The following is a 22,408-nucleotide window of genomic DNA, read 5'->3' as shown; positions in this document are numbered from 1 at the left end:
TGTTATGAAATGGTTAGTTTCTGTGATGATTACTGTGATCAGTTGTAACTCTGGGGACATAAGCTGAAAACTGAGGGGAAAATATTGAAATTGCATTATTGCCTAAAACATTTTAAAAAAAGGATCCTCTCTTTAGTAATTTTGTGCGTCAGAACAGTATATTTTCTACATTAAGGATGTTGGTAGGTAAATGAGGCATGTTGCTGATTTCATCTAACAACACCTCCATAAGTTCTAAAAGAATGTCTGTAAAACTGCTCTTTTAATGAAAGATGCTGGTACCATTTCTTGATTTCCATAAAAGTTGTTCCAGAGCCTAGGGGTGCAAACACAAGGCTGATCAAAGTCTGTGTAAGTGTGTGCTGTCATCCTTATCACAGTTTGTGCTCTTTCTGCTTGTGTTCTTCCAGGTGTGCAGAGACCGCAAATGCCAAAATGCCTCTTTTACCGAGCTGGAGTCTTGCCTTGCAAACTGTCACGGCAATGGGGTATCCGCACACTCATGCCGACATACACACGCATACTGTGTCATGCAACATAGTTAGCTCACTTAGTTTCCAGGCATATCTACCTGATCTTGTTATCTATTTGTGTCCTTGGGCAAAGATAGCGCTCTGATCTGCTTTCAACAAGTCTGTTGTTAAAGTCAAGAAAATAGATGACTGGAACACAACAGCAACTGAAGTGATGAACTATTCATTGGAACAGCACAAGCAAGCTTGAGGCAGATAAGGAGGGAGCATACATAGTTTATGAGTCTGTAACCAAGCTTTGGAAAGGAAAGTTTGGGACTGAATCTATCACTTTCTTGGCTACAAGATAAGACTGAGTTATCAAGGAATTAGCTCATGGAAATTTGACCTCCAGCAGTATTTATTGCCTGAGGTGTACCAATGGTAAAGCTTCATTAAGGGATCCTAAAAAAATAAAATTCTGATGCAAATATGTCTGATACAGGAAGAGTCTGGCTCAAATATGAATTAATCAAAAAACTTTTCCCTTCATTTTAAAGTGGAACTTATGACAAAACAGAATCTGTTGGATTGGCTCTTGTTCTGTGACATAACCTGGCAAATTCTTTGGGTTCTGCTTCAACAACTTCAATCAGTTTTTCAATCAGTTTGTAGACTTGATTCAGATTATATATATGCACTGAATTATTTTCTCTTAATATTTTATTTATGTAGTTACAGTTGAAAACAGATTTTTGCATACTGTATGAGAACATTTGTCTTTTCAATGTATGACAAAGTCAGATTCAAATTTTCCTGTTTAGATCAGGTGGAGTTTCTAACATTATTAATAACATTATGAAGATTTGTTAAATGCCCACATAATGACGAGGAGAGTTTTGAGTGACATCTCTTCTTATTTTTGTGTGTTAATGCAAAGTAATAAATTACTTTGTCAAAAAAAGTCAAAAGTTTATATACTTTCTTTCCAATTTGGTAGCATAAATTTCTACAATATAACTTGTATTGAGCCAAAACATTATCTTTGTTATCCTTAACCCACTTTGTAATTAAATTGGTGGTGTGCTCAGGGTCCTTGTCCATTTGGAAAACCCCTTTGTGCCTAAATATTAACTTCCTGGGTGTTTTACAAATAAAGATCTTCCCCACCAAACCAGTTTCAGTGCTTACCATGTTCATAAAGGCTGTAGCCTCCCCTCAGAAGTTGAATTGTATGTTGTTTCTTACGGCTGTACTGAATTATGTGAATTTCCCTCTGGTGTTTATAAAATTAATTCATTGATTCATTTAACAAGCAACAATAACATATTGACTTCGCATCAGAGATCTTTCTACTAAAGTTCATGTTTCAACCCCCAGAAAGGAAAATGTGCAATAAAGGCAAGCATCTTATGTGCAATCATAAACAATTACGCACATTTTTCTAAAGACATAAAGTCATAAATACTATATTTGTGATTGTGTCATTTAAAGGAATGAGCTTACTTTGTCTGAACTACTTTGTGTGTGAAGCTGTTCTGCAATGTACTTTGACCCTAAGCATTTGTTTAACTAGGATTTGAAATAATGAGTAAGATAATAAAATCTCACTTCTATTCTCTCCTCTTTCAATCCCTTTCATTAAGTACTTTGTTATTTCATGCCGTTTGTCCTCTTTGTGTTCCTTCCTCTCGGTGTAACAATACATGCATAATGGAAATTACTTTTGGCAAGGAATATTCTAAATATACATGTTTTCTCTCCTCGTAGCACAGGCTTTCCATATTATCTGTTGATCCTTAGGCTTATGGAGTATGATAGATATTCATGCAAATTAAAAGTAGAACTAAGCTGCAGGAATACACTCCTCATTTGGATCTTGGAAAAAAATTAATTCAACAAAATCAGAGGCTCAGCCTGCTTGTGATTTTTATGTGTCTACTATATCAACAGGCCCTCTGAATGTTAAATGAGAGGTTAAGAAAAAAAATTCAGTCAATCCAACAGATTGACTGAATTTGATTGAGTCTCTACGTATTAATCAAGTTTAAACTAAAATTTTTAGATTTTTTTTTTTCAATTATTAAAGAGAAAGACTGCTTCCTATTTTTGTAGCCAGGATCCTAATTTGAATCCTGATATGCCCCTTTTTCACCGGCTCAGCGCTACTCGCCTTCCTTTGCGAGTGTTTCGGGGTTGGGGCTTTTTAGGTCCCTGCTTTGAATTAGGCTGGCCCTGCTTTAATGGGTGACACAAGCTTCGGTCCTGTTCACTGAAAGGCTGTGGGCATGGGCAGATGGAGTAGCAAAGAGAGAAGAAAACCGAAGACGCAACATTTCAAACTTGCTGCAACACGGAAGTGGTGAATATACAGAATATGTGAAGGGAGCTAAAGATTAGGAGGATGGCAAAGAGATCTTCCAACCTCAAAGTCTTAGAGTTTATCACCAAAGATAAATCATCAAAGTATTTGAGAAAACCTGCCAAAAGGTACAAGCAGTCAGAAGAAGGGTTTAGTTGGTTTAATCCCAAAAACAAATTTTCAACTGATCATCAAAAAATTTGATGATGAGTTGACATTATTATTGACATCATTTGACATGTCAATAATTTTGACATGTCACTTTTTGGTCAAACTTTAAAAAATCACAGAGATTTTTAAAAATTATCTTTTCAGAGACTGTGTGCTTTCCAATCAAAGACAAACTTCTTGGTCAAATAAATTTAAAATCTAAATTACTTAGGGATATGAATAACTCTGTACTGAATTCTTACATTTATTTTCATGTCTGGTATTAAAGTAGTTCTGGGTGTCAAGCCTTGTTTCTGTAACAAAGTAAATGGAAAGAGTAAAAAACATCTGATGAACAAAAGTCAGAAATCAATCCAGCTGTAGCCAGTACAAAAATTACAACAAAAACAAATTACCACCGATTAAATAAGACTGATTTCATTAGACTGATTTTCTTATTTGTTCATTTTCATTTCCATTTATAAAAGTTGTAGTTGTCTCTGCTCTGTTTATCTCTCACACTCCTCAACACAGCTGTTATCCATTGCCTCATTCTTCTCTGCCTCCCACAACTGCTCCCACTTCCCTCTGACTAGCTGCTCTGTTTCCCTGTCAATTTCCACTCGTTCCTCAATCGTAAAATCTTAGTAATGACAGTTCTGTGATTATGACTATGTTATACAAAGAACATGTTTCCAAATGTAACATCCATTTTTGCACTCTATTCTGAGGTATTTTTATTTATAGTAAACAAATTTAGTCAGAAAAATGACTTCCTCAGTTATATTATTCGGACACAAACAAGTCAGTGATGACTTATGTGAGTGGTATAGATGAGAACACATTAGCATGAATTCACACATACATTGAGCTTCATTCAGTCACTAAGCCTGAAACTGAAAGTCAATCTTCTGTATTTAGAAAGTATTTTGCTCCACAAACATAAATATACAAAGTCGAAAGCATGAACAACTTTTACCAAACCTTTCTGATGTCTTCTGTAGGTGTGTAACAGCAACGGGAACTGTCACTGTGACAGAGGCTGGGCTCCTCCCTCCTGCGAGAAGCCTGGCTTGGGCGGCAGCGTGGACAGTGGACCTGTGCAGAATAATAGTGAGTAAATATTGATGTATTCTGTTTCTTATTTTATCCCATTTAAACATTCACATGACCAGTAAACCCTGGGATTACATATAATGTCCAGCTCTGACAAATGAGAAAAGACCAAAGAAAACAAATATCTTAAATGCATTTTCTTCTACCATAAGGAATAATGTTGCTCTTTCTTTAACTCATTTATGTTTTTCCAAACCAGGTTCAGATATCACTGGTATTAACTAAATTAAACTTATTTACACATGCAAAAAATATAATCAGAAGCCTTTGATCAGAGTGGATCCTTCTACACACAGAGATGTGTTTCTTGTTATGGAAGCATGTCCATTTCCTGGATTTGTTTTCAATCAGTGTGTGTGTGCCCACAGATCAGGTCGGCTTGGTGGTGGGTCTGCTGTTCGCCTTCCTGGTGGTCCTTCCTGCAGTGTTGCTGCTCTTCTACTGCTACAAAGTCAAGACTTCATTCTACCACAAGTGGATTTCACAGAGAGAGCAGAACAAGAAAAACAAGTACTGTCTCCCTGTCATGTCCTCTGTCTGTCCGTCCATCCAAGGGATCTAAGATTTCACAAAAAATTTTCTCATCCAACAGATTGACTGATTGATTGATATTTGCCAAATTTTGAATATTGGCCATTGATTGAAACTTCAAGAACTACTGACTGCATCACTGACAATTGGCCTCTGGCCAGAGACCAGATTAATGATTTTTCATCAGTCAGAACATGAATATTGTGGCAATTTTTGATGTGGGCTATATGGGCAGCTCCCAGGGCTTCATCTGAAAGAGGTGGGGCATGCAAATATTAGAAAATAAAATCTATCAGTTGTCCCCCAAATAGGCTACAACTACTTGCATACATGTGTTGTAGAGTAAGTTGCTGTTGTGTCGTGGGAGACTACAGTACTTGCTACTTTTTGCTACAAAAAAACAAACACATAATTGTTTGCATTTTATTTAGTTGGAGTTCAGCAGGAAGATAGGCTTGCCCAGGGCACCATTCAAGATCCATAACTGCATGCATATTTATATGTAAAGCTTAAATGTTAGGCATAGTGATTGATTGCGATTTATGACAGTGCCAGAGTTTGATTAATCTGAGTAATTTTTTAATTGATTGACAGCAATGAAAACACAGATAACCTTTATTTTCTTCACTGACATTATATCAGACTAATTTTCCTGTTTTGAGTCAATTCTGATTACAAAAACAATGTGTTTGTTAAAGGCCAGAATAATGAGAGATTTCTAAGAGTAGTTTCCTTTTTGCTTAGTACAGAAGCATTTAACTGCCTGCTTGGAAATACATTAATGTCAGTATGTCATTAAAAGGAGAGTTTTTACTTAGAGTAGAAAGTTTCTCATAAGAAAATGTTTTCAGTTTAACAAGAAAAAACAAAATTCTTAAAAGGAGAAACTTATAACGGAACAAGTTTTATATTAAGTTAGAATGAGAAAGTTTCTGGTTAAATGAGATGTAAATATGCACTGTTCTGACAGATTACAACTTGTTCAAAGTAACCTGCTTTTCACCCTGTTTTGTCTTTTTATTTTTAAACATCTAAAAATCCCAAAAGTGTTGCTGTTTAACTGTTGCAAACTTTTCTGTTTAAAATAGCATATATTTTGTATTAACTGAGATATAAACCTTGTTACCTGTTTCTAGGATCTTGTTAGAAAAATAAAATTTTCCTGTCTTATCAAGATACGGGATAAGCTCTCGCAGTTAAACGCTCCGATAATGTTGGCCCTGTTTTTGCAAAGATTTTTTCAAAAGCATTTTTTGTTGGGTATTCAAAAAAAATTTAAATTTTTGCAACTTCTAAACAAAAAGCTGAAAAGGTAAATGGCACTCCAAACAATGTAGTGTGCTTGCCAGACCTATAGGTGGCGTGTGATCTTTCTGATCCAGAGGTGTGTATTCTTAACCCTTTGCTTGTACAGAGGTGCATATATGATCTATAGTTCTTCACTGACAGCATAAATGTCAGTGAGCAATGAACCTATTGCTCACTGACAATGACAAATGATGGCAAATGATTTCAAGCGTTGCAGCATGAGTGCAGAAGCGTCAGAAGATATGACTGATGTCATGGTTTCCAAATGTTTTCTTGCATTTCATATCTAGAAAGTTTCACTCTGGAGCCATTTAATGAAAATTTGTGTTTTTATTCAGCCAAATACAATGTTGCCATGTGAAAAAGAAGACAAAACAAAGCCAAGCCTTAAATTCGGTATTTGACAGGGCTATCTTTAAACTGACTGACATGGGTCAAACATTCTCACTATTTTTCAAAAAATAGTGAGAATGTAAGTGAATGAAATTTTGACCCATTCCTCATAAACTCCTCATAGATGCACATAGCTATGTCTTGTTCTCATTCAGTAGATCAATACCAGAATGTGTTTACCAGAATCAATGGCAGCAATCGGAGCCACTGCTCATGTACAGCAGAACAAAACAAAATCCATGCCTTCATAAAACCTTGAGCTTTTTATGAGTCATGTCACATTCACCACCACCTACGGAGTGATAAAAGCAGCAGCTGAACATGATTCCAGGCTCTGACCGTGATTTATAGCACCAGAATCTGTTTGGAGATGAAGCAGCAGCAATTGAAAGATGCTGACCGTCCAAATAAAGACAGGGAGAGATAAGCAAAACTCTGACGAGGCTGAGGGTGCTGGGTCTCATAGACAGTTGGCACTAACTGCTGATAAAAGGGAACAGGACATGGAGAAGTGAGGAAGCTGTATGGGAAGGTTTTTAATGAGTCTTCCAGTGCAGCAACTGCAACAAGAACCTTGGGAGTCTACAGTTTTACTCGAGGACTAAGCTAATTCCCTGGGTTCATTTACAGTACAGCTAGTGGCTTCTGTAGATTGTAGTCAGATTTGAATAGAGTATCACCTTCTTACACTTTTAAAACTGTAGTTTAATCACTAAATTAGCCAGACTCACACTGGGTTTTTTTTTTTTTTTTTTTTTTTTTTTGGACTGTGTATGTGAAATAATAATGTAATAAATATTGAATTGAGGAGGGTGAATATTTATGCAAACACTTTGATCCAATTGTCATTATTTTGTAAAAAAAAACAAAACAAAAACAAAAAAAACATGTTTTCAATTACACATTAAGGGTTTTTGGTCTTTTTTTTTGTCAAAGACAATTTGTATTGCTTATGATTGATTTGTAAGAGCAACAAAAAGCACAAGACAAAAACTTGATAATGTTTGCTCTTCACTGCTTCAAGAGTGATTCTGAAGTCTGTGTGTTTTAAGCAGTAGGAGTCAAATACAACATATGTAAAAAAAAAACAAATAATAAAATTTAAAAAATGTTCAAAAATAAATAAATAAAAAGACAAAATTGCAACTTTGATCCAAACTGGCCAACTTAGCTATTGGATTTGGACCATTTCTGCGAGAGATTTTGTGGAAAGTCCTGACAAGTGACAGATGTGTACCATATTACATAACTCTAAATGAAAGTATGGCTTAGAGATGTATTTTTTTTCTGGGGGACTGTAAAGGTAATAATAATAGAGCGATAAGGCCACAACCACCATACATTGGGGTGGATTTCTGTTGGGCGGTGAATATGATCAATCATAGTGAGCTTAGCATTCACCCAAGAGAGGGAGGACATTTCATGTCCCCTGAAGTAAAGCAACATGTCAGGCACCACCCTTATTTCTGTCTATCCTTCTTTCCTTTTTCAGGAAAGAGGCTTCAGTGGATAAAGAGAAAAATGGCCATCTGAATCCTGCCTTTCACCTGAAGGTGGTCAGTCCAATTAACAAAGCTGCTGGCAACAAGGGGGTGAGTGGAGAGATTCTGTGGCAACAATTGGAGAAAATTAAAGGAAAGAGCGGGGTGGCCTTGTTGTGGTCTGATTAATGTAAAGTGTCCATAAAGCTTTATTATTTAGCAGCTTGTTTTCTTATGTGACAACTTAGTCTGCCTCCTCCAACAGCCTCAGCACTTCATTATTTCATCAGGCTTTTACTCCTCTGTTCTCTTTATTCTTTTATTGGAAACATCAGTGGCAAGGAGAGAGAAATCAAGTGTACAATTGGGCAGAAATATATAGCTAGAAGATGAGAAAAAAATGAAATGGCAACATAATGCAAAATGTAAAATTAACATCTCTACAACTGCTTTTAAAATAGGTAAATAGTACCTGGATGCAATGAATATATTTTGAAAAGAGAAGCAAACTATTTTTTGACTACTAGAAGTTCCTGATATTATTTAAAACCATTCCTGTGTTTTTAAAGCAGTTTTTTGTTCATTTCAGTTTGGTTTTGTTTCTTTATTTAACTCCAGCTTGCGCACACCAACAAAGAGGTCCTGCCACTCAGACCAGGACTAGTGGCAAATGGCACCCACCCAGTCAACATTGTGCGACCTCTTAGACCTAACCTGTCCTCCCAAAGGGCTCCTTGGGACCTCAAGGTGGTAAGACCGCCCTTTCCAGCTGGCAAGCCCTCAACAGCCCCACCCAAGTCACCCCCCACCTCACAAAGGCTCAGCCCACCTAAGAAACCGCTGCCCCTTAACCCAACACATTCCCCACTGGTAAGAGCCTTGATTTGCCCCCCATGGAGGTGTAAGTGGATTCTGTGTTTTATAGAACTTTAGCTTAATGTTATACAACATTAACACATAGAAGCCTTCAAACAGACCATGAGAAGATTAGAAAAGGAAGGAAAAGACGGAAGGAAAAACAAAATTAAGATTAACAACAATTTATCTCATTTCAACCAAATCACAATAAACACATGTATGGTACTTATTGAAATTTTCAATTCTGGCTAGGACCGGTTTGACTTATTAATTACATAGATGTATCACGTTAAAGAATTTAAGCAATATATTGCATTATTAAAGATTCCAGCCATAACCTTTGTATTCACATGTTTCTGGTACGCCTGTAAAGCTGATGCGCAAACAACATCTGCAAACAGCAGCAATGGACAACAAAGTTACTTCTCTTGAATCACTGGGGTTAAATTCTGCTTCAAAACCAAATGTGATTGAAACCTAGGAATGACTATTGCGTTCAAGTCATGCTAAAAGGAGTTAGCCTATCAGCGAAGCTAGACTAGCCTAAAGTAACATCTCAATGCTAAAACTGTAGACGCAGCACAGGCACCTCCGAAGCAAACGTTAGTGTTTCTATGTTTAGATTTCGAAAGAAGTTCCATGAATCATTAGGAGTTTCTGAAACTCTGAAAAGATGAATGGGTAGAATAGAAATTCGTTCCAATTTGATGGTTGGAGAACCTGAAGAACATATTAAACACTATAAATATATTTGTTGTTGTGCTTATATGTCTATTTATGCAATTGTTTAGCAGCAAAAAAGCATTTTTTTGCTGCTGAGCTATACAGTTGGTCAATATATAGATTTTGATTGAAATATGATTTATTGACTACAACCCCTACAATTAACTCTATTAAAAATGTAATTGAATTCCATCACTAATTCTAATTAAAACATGAAATTGCTTGAATCCAATGTAGCACAAAAATAAAACAATTTGGAATCAAGCTTGAGGTTAATAGAAATGTTATTGAGCCACAGAGCCGCCTTAATCGAGACTGAAATGCCTCTAAATTACATCAATATTTCTAATGTTATCTTTCTTATATTTGTTTGAGAAAAATTTTCTGTGTTTTCTCCTTGGGAAAATAAACGTATTATCTGCTGGGCACATCTGGTTGCACAGTTACCCACCATGTTTCTGCTGTCTTCTAGCGAGTCTCTGAGCAGCCGTCCAGACAGTCCCCTTGTGCCCCCCAGAGACCTCTGCCCCTGAGTCCAGCCAGAGTAGCCTCCACCACAGTGAGTCCCAGTCGCTCTTCTGGCTCCAGAGGCACAGGCTTGCTGGTCATGATGCCTCCAGCTCCTGGACCACAACCTGTGGGGAAAGTGTCAGCCATTCCCCCTTTCAGAGTTCTCAGGTAGGAGAACAAACATCCTACTAATATGAAGTCCTGTATAATTTTCTGAGCAGAGTGACGGTGGTAGATGTTTTCCCAGTGAAAGTCCAGACTTATTTCATATGTAGCAAGATCACAGTATGTGAAAAATGATGGTCACAGATGCTTTGCATCCAATCAGACTGAGTTTGAGCTATTTTGCAAGAACACCTGGGGAAATATTTTAGTTTGTAGATGTGCGGAGCTGATACAGCAAAACACTGCAGGCTGCTTGACCTACACTAAGAGGTTCTGTTGAATGGGCTGGAAGTCAAATTGCCATCAACAGTAGGTGTCCAGAAGCATTCTGGACTGTTATCAGGCAAACTTGTTTTGCATCACTTTTCAGTCTGACATAACTTCCTGCCTGTGACACTGATTATTTAATCATTTGTCCTCCAGCGACATTCTTTGTGCCAGCTGCTTTTTCATTAAAGAAATCACTGTTTCACGTGTCAGTGGTGAACACATCAGTTATTCTGATAGAGAGGACGGATTTGAAGGTTTGCGGGAGTGGAAAAAAGTTTCCCAAATGAAATGAAGTGGTTTCAGCAGTGCTCACTCACTCACTTCTGGACAGTGGTGAAAAAAGTATTTTTTATACATAGTGTATCAATTCTATGTATAAAAATACTTTTATACACCTGCTTTAGCTGCACCACTGTGAAAATGCTGTAATGTTGAAGGGAAAGTGATAACTGCATACTGTAGTTGCTGAAGCCGTTTCCTTTGTTTCTTGTCTTCTGTTTCTGAGCTGTTTTCTGCTCCAGACGCAGCACAAAGACTCAGTTCTTGTCTGAAATTCAGACAAGAACTTCATGGAAGTGGCATTTCCCTCTGCAAAGCTGTGAACTTTTGTCATCTGGTGCATATTCATTCTTGTTTCCATAAATGTACTCTGACATTGTAAAAGTGTTGGGATGAGAAATCTGCCAGGTATTCTGTGCAGTTTCGAAGCTTACATTGTACTTCAGAGATAAAAATGGAGTAATGGAATGATCTCTTGGTTTTATCCACAATGGGCCTGCTAACCAGATGCATCACAGTTGTCTTGACAACATCATCATGCTTCTTCTAAGCTCATCTAGTTGTAAACAGGTTTGCACCTGTTCACAACTAGAACAGTTGTTGACTGTTCTAGACAACAACTGTCAACAGTTGACTGTTCTAGTTGTGAACAGTCAAAACAGCTGATTTGATAAAATCAAATCAGCTGTTTAGCTAATTTGATTTTATCTTTCAAGTTGATTCAAGTCTTTGAGGTTGGAGGACCACCTTTCCGTCACACTACTCTTTAGCTCAACCCACACATTCTCTTTTATATCCAAGTCAGGACTCTAGTTGATCAATTCAAAATGTCCATTTTGTTTCCAGTCAGGAGAAAAGGGGTCAAATTAGAAGATTACTTTGAAACTCCATCAGCCAGAGTTTAACATAATAAATCAGTAAAGGCTGTCGATACAAAAGGATTGCTTTGACTATTTTGTTTTTTAATCTTGTCTTAAAAGCACAGTTTGTTGACTAATAAGCATCACTGTGTCTCACAATGGGAACCAATTATTTTGTGCTTCAAAAAGCCAAGCTGAGAAAACAAAGTTTTTATCTCTGTGATTCAGAAAACATATTTTTATCAGTGCAATAGACATTGGTTTTGTTAAAATGACAAAGGATGGAACATATACTAAGTTGTATTTGCTGTTTAGAAAATCTTGAGCAGCTTAGCAGACATTATACAGAAATCTTGTTTTCCCACCTGTTTCTAGGCCAATCCCAGGTGCCAGACCGAACACAGCCTCGCATCCACAAAAATGACCTTCTCCTCGCCCTGCCCCAAGCTGCTCCTCCTACCCCTCCCCGCCCGGTGAGGAGGCAGCAGATGACAACCTATTTGCACTAAGGAGACTTTAACTGTTGAACACAGAGATTTCACATCCAGCAGAGGACAAACAGAGACATGGAGGAACAAACAGGACTCCAACACTTCAAATTTCTAATGAACCCCCCCAACCTCTTCCACCCTGCCCCTTCTCATTCCTCAACTTATTTTCACTCCGTTTTCCCCCATTCCTGGTGTGTTAACATTACCATGATGACACTGCATTGTGTGGAGGCCTTGCAGACTGATACATGTTGATGGTTATTTACCAAATCAGTTTTTAGTATTACTGTTTTTTTAATCTATTAATGCTGACCATTTCTAAACCTGCATTTTCTAATGAATGTTGCTTTGTTTACAGTTTGTTTCATGTTGTGTTAAATGATTTGTCTTTTGTGCCAAAGAACATTCTTTATGTACCTGTGGTGTGTCTGAAATGCTGTAGAATCTTGTTTTGTTAACAAGTCGGCTCCTCCCCTTTTTTCTACTTTTGTTTTTTGTTTGTTTAAATCATTGTTTGAATTTTACTGTATTAAAGATGTTTCAAGTTAAATTTGTTGGTACAGAAGTCTATCAGGGGAAGGATAGCCATTAACTCAGCAGCTTCTTATCCACACTGTTTACAAGGTGGAGGGTTTAATGGAGAGCTGGCAGGACACACCCAGGTCTTTATGGGGTTTTTATCTTGTTTTCTCTGTTTTTAATTTCAACTGCTGAATATAAATATTTTTACAAAAACATCAAGTTTTGTTTTTTATTTAAACTTATTTCTCCTTTTCCTGGAGTCACTTTGTTACAGCAGATCATCTTCCCCCATATCATCCAATGTTGAACACATTCAGCCATCCGCATTTATTTGTGATATTTCTAGTTATTCATAACTTCATCCACCTGGACAGAAACATAAGTCAAACCAGAGAATGATGCCCATGTTTCACTGTGGGAATGGTATTCCCTTTGTGATGTCAAACATACCATTTGAAATCTCAGCATATAAAGTTGAGGTCTGAAAATCAGGTTTTCTAAGATTTTGGGATATTGGTCCAAATTAGTTTTAACAATTTCAAATATTTGCACATTCATGCAAACAGGCATTTTGCAGTTTTTTTTTTGCTATATTTTTTTTGTCCAATGAATTGGCCTGAAGTGTACACAATATGTGTGAAATCAATGATGGAAAAAGTTTTGAAATTATCAGTATTATTTCCAACATTGCAACTATCTAGCATTTTAGAGTATGTATATTTTTGAAGATGTTACTATGACCTTTAGATTCACATCCCCTGGCGGTGTCTCCATGGATGCTGGAAGATCCAGGCAGCATGGAAGGTCACTCTCCAGGTTTTAGATCAACAGAAATGAGCAATGAGGAAACAATTCCAAACATTCTAATACTTCAACCTGTCCAGACCAAAGGTTGTAGAGATTACCTGGGTTGCAGAGATTACCTGGGTGTGAACTCCCACAGCTCTACTGTGGGAGTTCACACCCAGAGAAGCAAAACCAAAAGGGAACCATCTAATCAAAGGTTAAACCAGAGGGAAAATATATTGTGACTTTTATTCATTTATTTTGTAACTAAAATTTTGTAGAAAGAACTGTTATAATCCACAGGGAAACCCATCATATACATCTTGTTCTGAAGGGCCACTCAGAAACAAAAAAGCCATCACTCCAAAGGTATGGTTACAATTGCAAATACACTTTACAACAAAGATTTAAAGTTTTGGAGAAAAAAAAAAAAAAAAATATATATATATATATATATATATATATATATATATATATATATATATATATATATATATATATATATATATATATATATATATATATATACACAAATAGAGCACTGCACTATTGGTAAATATGTAATGGTAAATATGGCAAAAGAATGCACTTGTATGCTAAGAGAACAGCAAGAACATTATGTCCTCCAGTCACTCAAGCTAATGAAAGGCATAACTGGATATTACCAAAAATGATGCAAAACCACCAAAGCTTGATCAAATAGGAAAGTTTTTAGCCTAGTCTTTAAAGTAGACAGGGTTTCTGTCTCTCAGATTAAAACTGGATCTGGTTCCACAGGAGAGGAGATTAGTAATGGTAAAAGGTCCGTGATTATAGTGACAACTACATAATTCCATAATTATATAAACAATAATGTTCTACTCCTCTCAAAAAAAAAAAAAATTCAAATCACTGAAGAGTTTCATGGCTTCAACAATAATTGAAGATCAACCTATGCCTAATGAGTAGCTTTAAACTTATCATTAAACTACGATTAGTTTAAAGCTATGATTTAAACTAGCTTTAAACTAGTACATATGTAACTTTGTCTTGAGACAATAATGTCTTACTCATGAAATGTTCTGCTCTAAAGTTTTCACAAAAAAAAGAATCAGTTGACATTGCAAGGAAATTATATTGTACATGAATTCTTAAATAAACTTGTTAAATAATTTGTCAAAAAACTGATTCTGTCTCTGTATGTAGATAGTACAAAATAATTAGGCAAAAATACTAAAACAAAAATAAAAGCATATTATAAACCATTACTGCAGTTTTTAGGGCCCTCTTCAATGTTGATATTGTTGCCATAAAAGATTTTGTTGTGTCATGTTGATCTTCTGGTACATGACCTATTAGGTATTAAAAACCGTACATTGTGGTCTGTCTCCGATGCCTAGCACTCTTAATGGATTGTACTCTGTTTGAAATTAGAAATCTGTGAAAGGCAGCTCTCTTCTCTCTGGACACTGATGCATGTGGAGAGTCTGTGGTTAAAGTGGAATGCTATTGGACAGCAAGAAGGAATATCCTCACGGGGAGATATATCGATGCATACATTTTCCCAGTCCATTACCAGTTCATCCGACACCCAAACTAACCTGTAGGGTGGATTCTAAACCAGACAACATGCGTGAGCTAAATGAGAAGGGCAACGCTTTTTCTGCAGGCTGCTGTCTATAAATCAAGCTCTGTGCAGCTGCCGGCCAGAGCCAAGGTGTATGAATATAATAATGTCTATCCTAAGGTTAGCCCTCAGCTGGTGAACTGCAGAATTGAATTGAATGAGTTCGCGAAACAGAGCCTACAACACTTACTGCCTCCTTTTACCCTCACTGCCAGCGTCTTCCATCATGATAAAGTTTAGCAGCCCGTCCAGGTTAACAGCACTTTGAAGCAGTGGGAAATTCTGTGTTAGTTTTATCTTCTCCAAGCCAAAGAAGTTTCTTTCACCTGTTGTTTGACAAAACTAACTGATCTCATCCTGTTGTTACTGTATGTCATCACTAATCTTATAAATATAAGTTTGAAATAAATTAGAGTCTGCTTTCCAAGGAAGCTTATCTGTTTAGATTAATGGTACCTTTGGAAAATAACCTTTGAACAAGAATTAAACATTTTATCAAGGCCACATTTAGCATTGAAAATGTTTTTTTATTGATCTGACGTAATATTTTAATCTTAAATGTTGCTAAAAAGGAAACGTCCTCAACTAAGGCTTTCAAAGGTGAAAACACCTATCTGTATTTAATTAACTTAGTAACAGAGTTACTGAAGTAAATACATTTTCAATAGTATTTTCTTTTATTGGAGATTACCGCTGGATATTGTGATTTTAGCAGCAGTTCAGTGTGTAAAGGGGAGCTACTCAAACCTTAACTCTGGTGCTACTGCTTGTACCTGTGAACATGGTTATGTTGCAGGACGCTCCTGAAGTTCCAAACACTGATTTCATTTTTTAGCAGGTCTTGATACTGCTATCAAGTAAAAATAACAGCAAAAAGTAACAGTATCTGTTGGAATTGTCAGAAAACTGGTCTGATCTAACCCTCGCAGAGTCATAGAGCAGAGAGATACCAGGACCAACAATGCAGACGAGATGAAGGCTGCTAATCAAAGCAGCCTGAGCTTCCTGGGCAACAGGACACACAACAAAATGTCCAAATATGAGTGAATATACTGTAAAGTATGAACATTTTAGGAGCCCAAATCTCAGGATTAAAAATAAATGTTTAGTGGTATTCTGTAATATTTAAATTGTCTAAAAAGCTGGATTTGAGATTTTCTCCTTAGTAATTAAACTAACTGAAATAAATACCATAAATTTCCACTTGTGATAAAAAAAAAGTACTTGTATCTTGTAATTGTGAGATATGGATTTTTTTCCCCCTTAAGAATGACAAAAATAGGCTTCCATAAAATACATCTCCCTGTGTGTTATAATTTTTTATGATAACTTTGTTTTTCTTTTGCAATTAATTTACTAATACTAGTTAACTTGTAAATAATATTGTAATTTTGAAATGCAAGTATGTGACATCTACGGTGATTAAAATCCTCCATCTGCTGCATTAAAACATGCAACATGGTGACAGCTGAAAGAAACCTCCAACAGAACCTGGACCAGTGTTAGACAAATAGAGCACTGCACTATTTGAATATTATGATTTGAAGCAAAACATAATATTTTAAATAAGTTAAACTCTGTAAAATGTTACTTTTCACAGTTTACATTTTCCTAATACTACACATACTTATTCACTCTTAAAAACATACAGTTTACGTCTGTGGGGCAATTACCTTGCTGCCTAAAATAAACTATTTTAGATTAAGGTATGTAATTTTTTATTTATTTATTTTTTTTTTTGAACTAGCTGTTTTCTGTTTATTTTCCTGGAGAGTTTTGCTGATATTTGTCACAGGATCTGGTAATATTGTTTTGGACAACAATATTCATCTTCAACAGGTGTTCTTAATTGGAGCACGTCCACTTGGCAGCAGATCAGCTGCGAGGCAGAAGTCATTAACAGGAAACAAAATTCTTCCTCATATTAAAAGGAGACAGTCAGTCTGTGGCTCTATTTACATCGCATGTTTTTCCATTTTTGCCCACAACCAATGCTGTCCTGTCAGTGTCTTTCAGTGAAGTTTCGCTTGTCACACTGACTCTACATGTTTCTGAAACCTGTGACTCCTTACACAGGAATCACAAAATAAAACCTGCATAAAAAACACTTTTTATGCAGGTTTTCAAGCAGCATAAAAAGAAATGCTCTGGTAGCAACATGCCAAACACCTAATACATCAGCATTACAACTATTAAGCTGAATGACATGAAATGTGACAAGTTATACCGAGACTCTTATCTTGCCTAAAAGGTAACATAATATGACCCCTTTAAGAAAAAAAAATGGCCCAAGTCCATATCTCCCACATGCCAAAAGGAGATATTAACATAAATTTAGTTATTGCTAATAAAATGTTTTACATTTATGTGCAGTGAGTCATAGAAAACATTCTTTAAAAATAGTTAAAAAACCACAACACTTGTGTTGCAGCCAAAACTTTTCGCCATAACCAGCTTAATGAGGAAAAATGCCAGATACGGTTTTCCAGTGTAGCAGCTGTGTGCATCCTTTATATTCTCAATTTCCTATCTACTGTTCAAGCACTAATGTTTCACTTTAACTGCTCTGATCTGATTGCTGTTGTTTGTTCTTCCATTCCAGAGCAACGCTCCGTGTATAAAGACCTGGTGGTGTTGCTTCAGATGGATCACCACCTGTCCCTATCTCAACTCAAGTCCAAAGTAAATCTTTCTTCTCTCTCGTCTTTACCACAAAATGACAGAATTCATTCTGCTGTCAAAGTGTGACAAATACCTCACACATTAATCTTAAAGCTTAGATGTCACCTATGCCATATTCTGCCAGAAATCACACACTCAACATATAACAAAGGGAATCTTCACACTGTCATTACCAAAAAGCACAAACACAGAGAAAAACACTGCTACTGTGTGCATTACTAGTAATAAATACATGGTGCATGCATGTCAACCATTTTCTTGAATATTTAATTGGTGGCAAATTACTTGCCTCGAAGCTTCATTAAATTATGTTCCAGTTTTCAAGTTTGGTCCAAGGAATGCGGGGGTATTTCATTGATAGATGCTTAAATGATGGAAGAAAAAAATATGTTTTTGTTCTGCCTTACAAAGACAGAACAAACTCAAGAGTTCCATGAACAATATCGGAAACAGCTGCTGTAGATGGAAAGCCAAAGCTGCATATGTGGCGCACAAGCCATTTTCATGGAACAGTTGTAGTAAATATATACATACATATATATATATATATATATATATATATATATGATATAGCAGACTGGATAGCCCAATACATAAGGCATCAGTATATCACCCGAGAGGGCAGGGTTCGAATCCAGTCTGGGTCCTTAGGCAAGACCCTTCAAGCTACTGCCTACCTCATACCATGTTACTAAGTTGCGTAACATGCCGGCTCAGACGTCGCCCGGCCAAACAAGGTCTGCGTCAGGTGCTGGGGAACCAGAGCACCTTGATGACAAATGGGCTACTGGAACAAGACGGAAATGGGCGAGAGATGAAAATGTGGATCTGTTGGAATGCTACTACTCAAGTAACCCTAGTCAGAGGGGTTACATGCAAAGACTGGGGAAGGAATGGTTACTTCGACATCCCCAGTCAACACTAAGCGCTAAACAACTAGTAGCTCAGTGTTCCAACATCCGCAAACGGCAACTGCTATCACAACTTGAGATTGACGAGATACAACACAAATGCTACGGCAAAAGGGAGGAACCCGGATGTCAGAACTGTGGGGACTTAACTACAAGTCCCACCCAGTGAGGGGATACACGGCCCCAATGAGCGAAACAGAGCTGAACGAGACAGCTGCTGACCTGAGAGAGAGAATCATGGCCCGAATGACAACCAGGCCTCCTCGGCGCCAATTACAACGGCTGAGTGAAGTACCATCAGAAAGTCTCATTGAGAATGTGAATGCAGCATTGAGAACGATCCCTACCAACACCATAACAGAAACCAATGAGCTGATCTACAACTCAGCATCAGTGATCCTTGAGATACTTGGCTATAAGACCCATGAGACCCAATACCCACCATGGAAAAGACGGTTAGAGGCTAAAATCAAGGTAACAAGGAGGGAAGTGAGCCAACTGTCAGAGTCCCACAAGGGTACAATGAAAAGACCAGTACCCAGAAAGTACAGCCAGATGCCCAGACCTGAAGCACTCGAGACTGCCAAACAGAGGCTCCAAGCCTTGGCCAGCCGCCTACAGCTAAGGTGTACTCTCAATGGCAGGGTAATAACAACAGAGCAGACCCACGAAGGCTGGAGACTGAACAATACTGGAAAGGCATATGGGAAAGGGAGGCGTCCCACAACAGCAATGCACAGTGGCTGATCTCTCTACGAGAGGACCACAGCAACCTCCCTGAGCAAGCCCCGGTAATCATCACTGTGACAGATGTTCAAGAAAGACTCTCAGGCATGAAAAATTGGACAGCACCAGGGCCTGACATGATCCATGCCTACTGGCTAAAGAAACTCACTGCTCTCCATGAGCGACTGGCAGCCCAAATGAACCAGCTGCTACAAAGTGGGACTCACCCTGAATGGTTAACTGAAGGGCGGACAATCCTAATCCAGAAGGATCCATCAAAGGGTCCAGTCCCACCCAACTACCGACCAATAACCTGCCTCTCCACAACCTGGAAGCTCATGTCAGGCATCATAGCGGCCAAGATAAGCAAACACATGGATAAACTCATGAGCACGGCACAGAAGGGTATCGGTGTAAATACCAGAGGAGCCAAACACCAACTACTCATAGACCGCACAGTTGCCCGAGACTGCAAAACCCGACACAGGTTTGTGGAAAACCACCCTTGAAGCCAACTGCAAACCACTTGCACAAGTGTCCATCAAATGTGGCATATACCAAGGAGATGCTCTGTCCCCGCTACTGTTCTGCATAGGCCTGAACCCCCTCAGCCAAATTATCAACAAGACTGGCTACGGATACCGACTCAAAAATGGGGCCAACATCAGTCACCTCCTCTACATGGATGACATCAAGCTGTATGCCAAGAGTGAGCGAGACATCGACTCACTGATCCACACCACCAGGATCTACAGCACTGACATTGGGATGTCATTCGAACTAGAGAAGTGTGGTCGGATGATCACAAAGAGGGGGAAGGTGATCCGCACAGAAGGAGTCTCACTCCCACAAGGAACAATAGCAGACATAGAGGACAGTTACAAGTACCTAGGTATACCACAAGCAAATGGCAACCTCGATGAGGCCACAAGGAAAGGAGCCACAGCTAAATACCTCCAACGAATAAGGCAAGAATGGCAATGGCAATGGCTCAATGGCAAGAACAAAATCCGTGCGATAAACAGCTATGCCCTGCCAGTAATCAGATACCCTGCTGGAATAATTAGCTGGCCAAAGGAGGAGATAAAAGCCACAGATATTAAGACTAGAAAGCTACTAACCATGCATGGAGGGTTCCATCCCAAATCCAGCACCCTGAGACTGTACACGAGCCGCAAGGAAGGAGGCAGAGGACTAGTGAGTGTGAGAACCACTGTCCAGGACGAAACAACTAAGATCCATAAATACATCAGGGACAAAGCCTCAACAGACAATGTGCTCAGCGAATGTCTCAGACAACAGGGAACGGAGGTTGAGGTGCCAGAGATACCATCATGGAAGGACAAGCCCCTACATGGGATGTACCACCAGCAAATAACCCAAGTGGCTGATATCAGTAAATCCTACCAATGCCTGGAAAAAGCTGGACTCAAGGACAGCACAGAGGCCCTCATCCTGGCCGCCCAGGAACAGGCCCTAAACACCAGAGCAATAGAGGCCCAGATCTACCACACCAGACAAGACCCAAGGTGTAGGTTGTGCAAGGAGGCCCCTGAGACAGTCCAGTACATCACAGCAGGGTGCAAGATACTGGCAGGGAAAGCGTACATGGAGCGACATAACCAAGTGGCAGGCATAGTGTACAGAAACATCTGTGCAGAATATGGACTGGAAACCCCGAGATCAAAGTGGGAAACACCCCCAAAGGTGGTGGAGAACGCCAGAGCTAAGATCCTGTGGGACTTCCAGATCCAGACAGACAGAATGGTAATGGCGAACCAACCATGGATAAACAACAGAGGAAAGCCGTTGTGGTAGATGTAGCAATACCAAGTGATTGCAACATCAGGAAAAAGGAGCACGAGAAACTGGAGAAATACCAGGGCCTCAGGGAGGAACTGGAGAGGGCCTGGAAGGTGAAGACCACAGTGGGACCTGTGGTCATCGGGGCCCTCGGGGCAGTAACCCCCAAACTGGAGCAGTGGCTACAACAGATCCCAGGAACAACATCAGACATCTCAGTCCAGAAATGTGCAGTCCTTGGCACAGCCAAGATACTGCAGGACCCTCAAGCTCCCAGGCCTCTGGTAGAGGACCCGAGCTCAGAGGATAAGAACCACCCGCGGTGGGTGAGAAGGGTATATATATATATGTATATATATATATATATATATATATATATATATATATATATATATATATATATATAATCATTTTGTTATTGTCAATTTAAATCTGATAAACTGAACAAAATAAAAATAAAAGTCTAAGTATTGCAACCAAAGTGAAAAATACTCAGATCTTAAAACATAACTGATGCATTTACAATCATGGTAATATGACATTGAATACAATGAAATAAATAAGCTTTACTCAAACCAAAATGCCCACATGTCAAAGTTTCCTAGCAAACTGTCAAAGTCATAAAAACAATGTTTTACCAGCTTTTCATGTAAAACTTGTAGTCAAAATTCTAAATGTCTGTCATTTTCTCCCTTTGAAGAAAGGAAGGGAACCAGCAATGTCAAATGTTCAAGTTACACATTTTTCAAAACTTTATTGGAACGCCAACATTTGGGCCAGTTTAAGACTGGACCAAAACTAACATGGATGGTTTATTGAATATTAAACTGTATTGATGTCAGTTAAATACAGACAGGATGAAAAGGACAGATTTAGTGGACAGACACTGTCTGACTTTCCTTCATTGTAGCTGTCCTCCTGTCTGTCTATTATTAGAAATGGACAGGACAGACACAGAGAAAAAGACAGGCAGGAAGAGAGATGGAGTAAGAGAACTGATTGTGTGTAAATGTGTAATTTTTACCATCTTAAAAGTTCCACTACTAGTCCAGGAAGGAGGAGAATGGAGACACACAGGTTCACTGCGGTCCTAGTGTTTTGCATAATTTGTCTTGTTGGTTTTGATGTCACTTTTCCATTGACATTTGTTCTTCTTTCTGGACTGAGGCTTATGAATCACCTGGAAACAGATGAGAGACTGTTCAACACTACCCTTTTGATTTTTGAAGTACATTTTACATCTTAATTAGATGTCTGTGAATTACCAAATATGTTTTGTAAAGGCATTACTGAAATAGTTCTCACCTATGATAAAATACTCTAGGTGGCAAAAGGCGCTGCTGGACCACTTGTGCATATCTGTTAACGGCTGTTTCCTGAAAAATAATGTTTAGTGATATTAGTTTTAACTTTAATTTAATAC

General features: G+C 38.2%; 1 protein-coding gene across 2 annotated transcripts in view; it reads left to right on the top strand.

Annotated features, from left to right (window-relative positions):
* adam19a (ADAM metallopeptidase domain 19a) overlaps window positions 1-12,690 on the top strand; it is a 116,173-nt gene extending 103,483 nt beyond the window's left edge. For both annotated transcript variants that reach the window (XM_055056491.1, XM_055056492.1), the window contains 7 exons: window positions 411-488; window positions 3,969-4,077; window positions 4,449-4,590; window positions 7,805-7,904; window positions 8,412-8,663; window positions 9,847-10,052; window positions 11,834-12,690. In XM_055056491.1, coding sequence (XP_054912466.1) covers window positions 411-488; window positions 3,969-4,077; window positions 4,449-4,590; window positions 7,805-7,904; window positions 8,412-8,663; window positions 9,847-10,052; window positions 11,834-11,882 — 936 coding nt within the window. In that variant the 3' untranslated portion in view covers window positions 11,883-12,690. The remainder of the gene's footprint in view (window positions 1-410; window positions 489-3,968; window positions 4,078-4,448; window positions 4,591-7,804; window positions 7,905-8,411; window positions 8,664-9,846; window positions 10,053-11,833) is intronic.
* Window positions 12,691-22,408: the final 9,718 nt, after the last annotated feature.

The sequence above is a fragment of the Poeciliopsis prolifica genome, unplaced genomic scaffold, assembly GCF_027474105.1.
Source record: "Poeciliopsis prolifica strain line A6 unplaced genomic scaffold, Auburn_PproV2 SCAFFOLD045, whole genome shotgun sequence".
NCBI lineage: Eukaryota > Metazoa > Chordata > Actinopteri > Cyprinodontiformes > Poeciliidae > Poeciliopsis > Poeciliopsis prolifica.
This window is presented reverse-complemented; position numbering and strand designations above follow the sequence as displayed.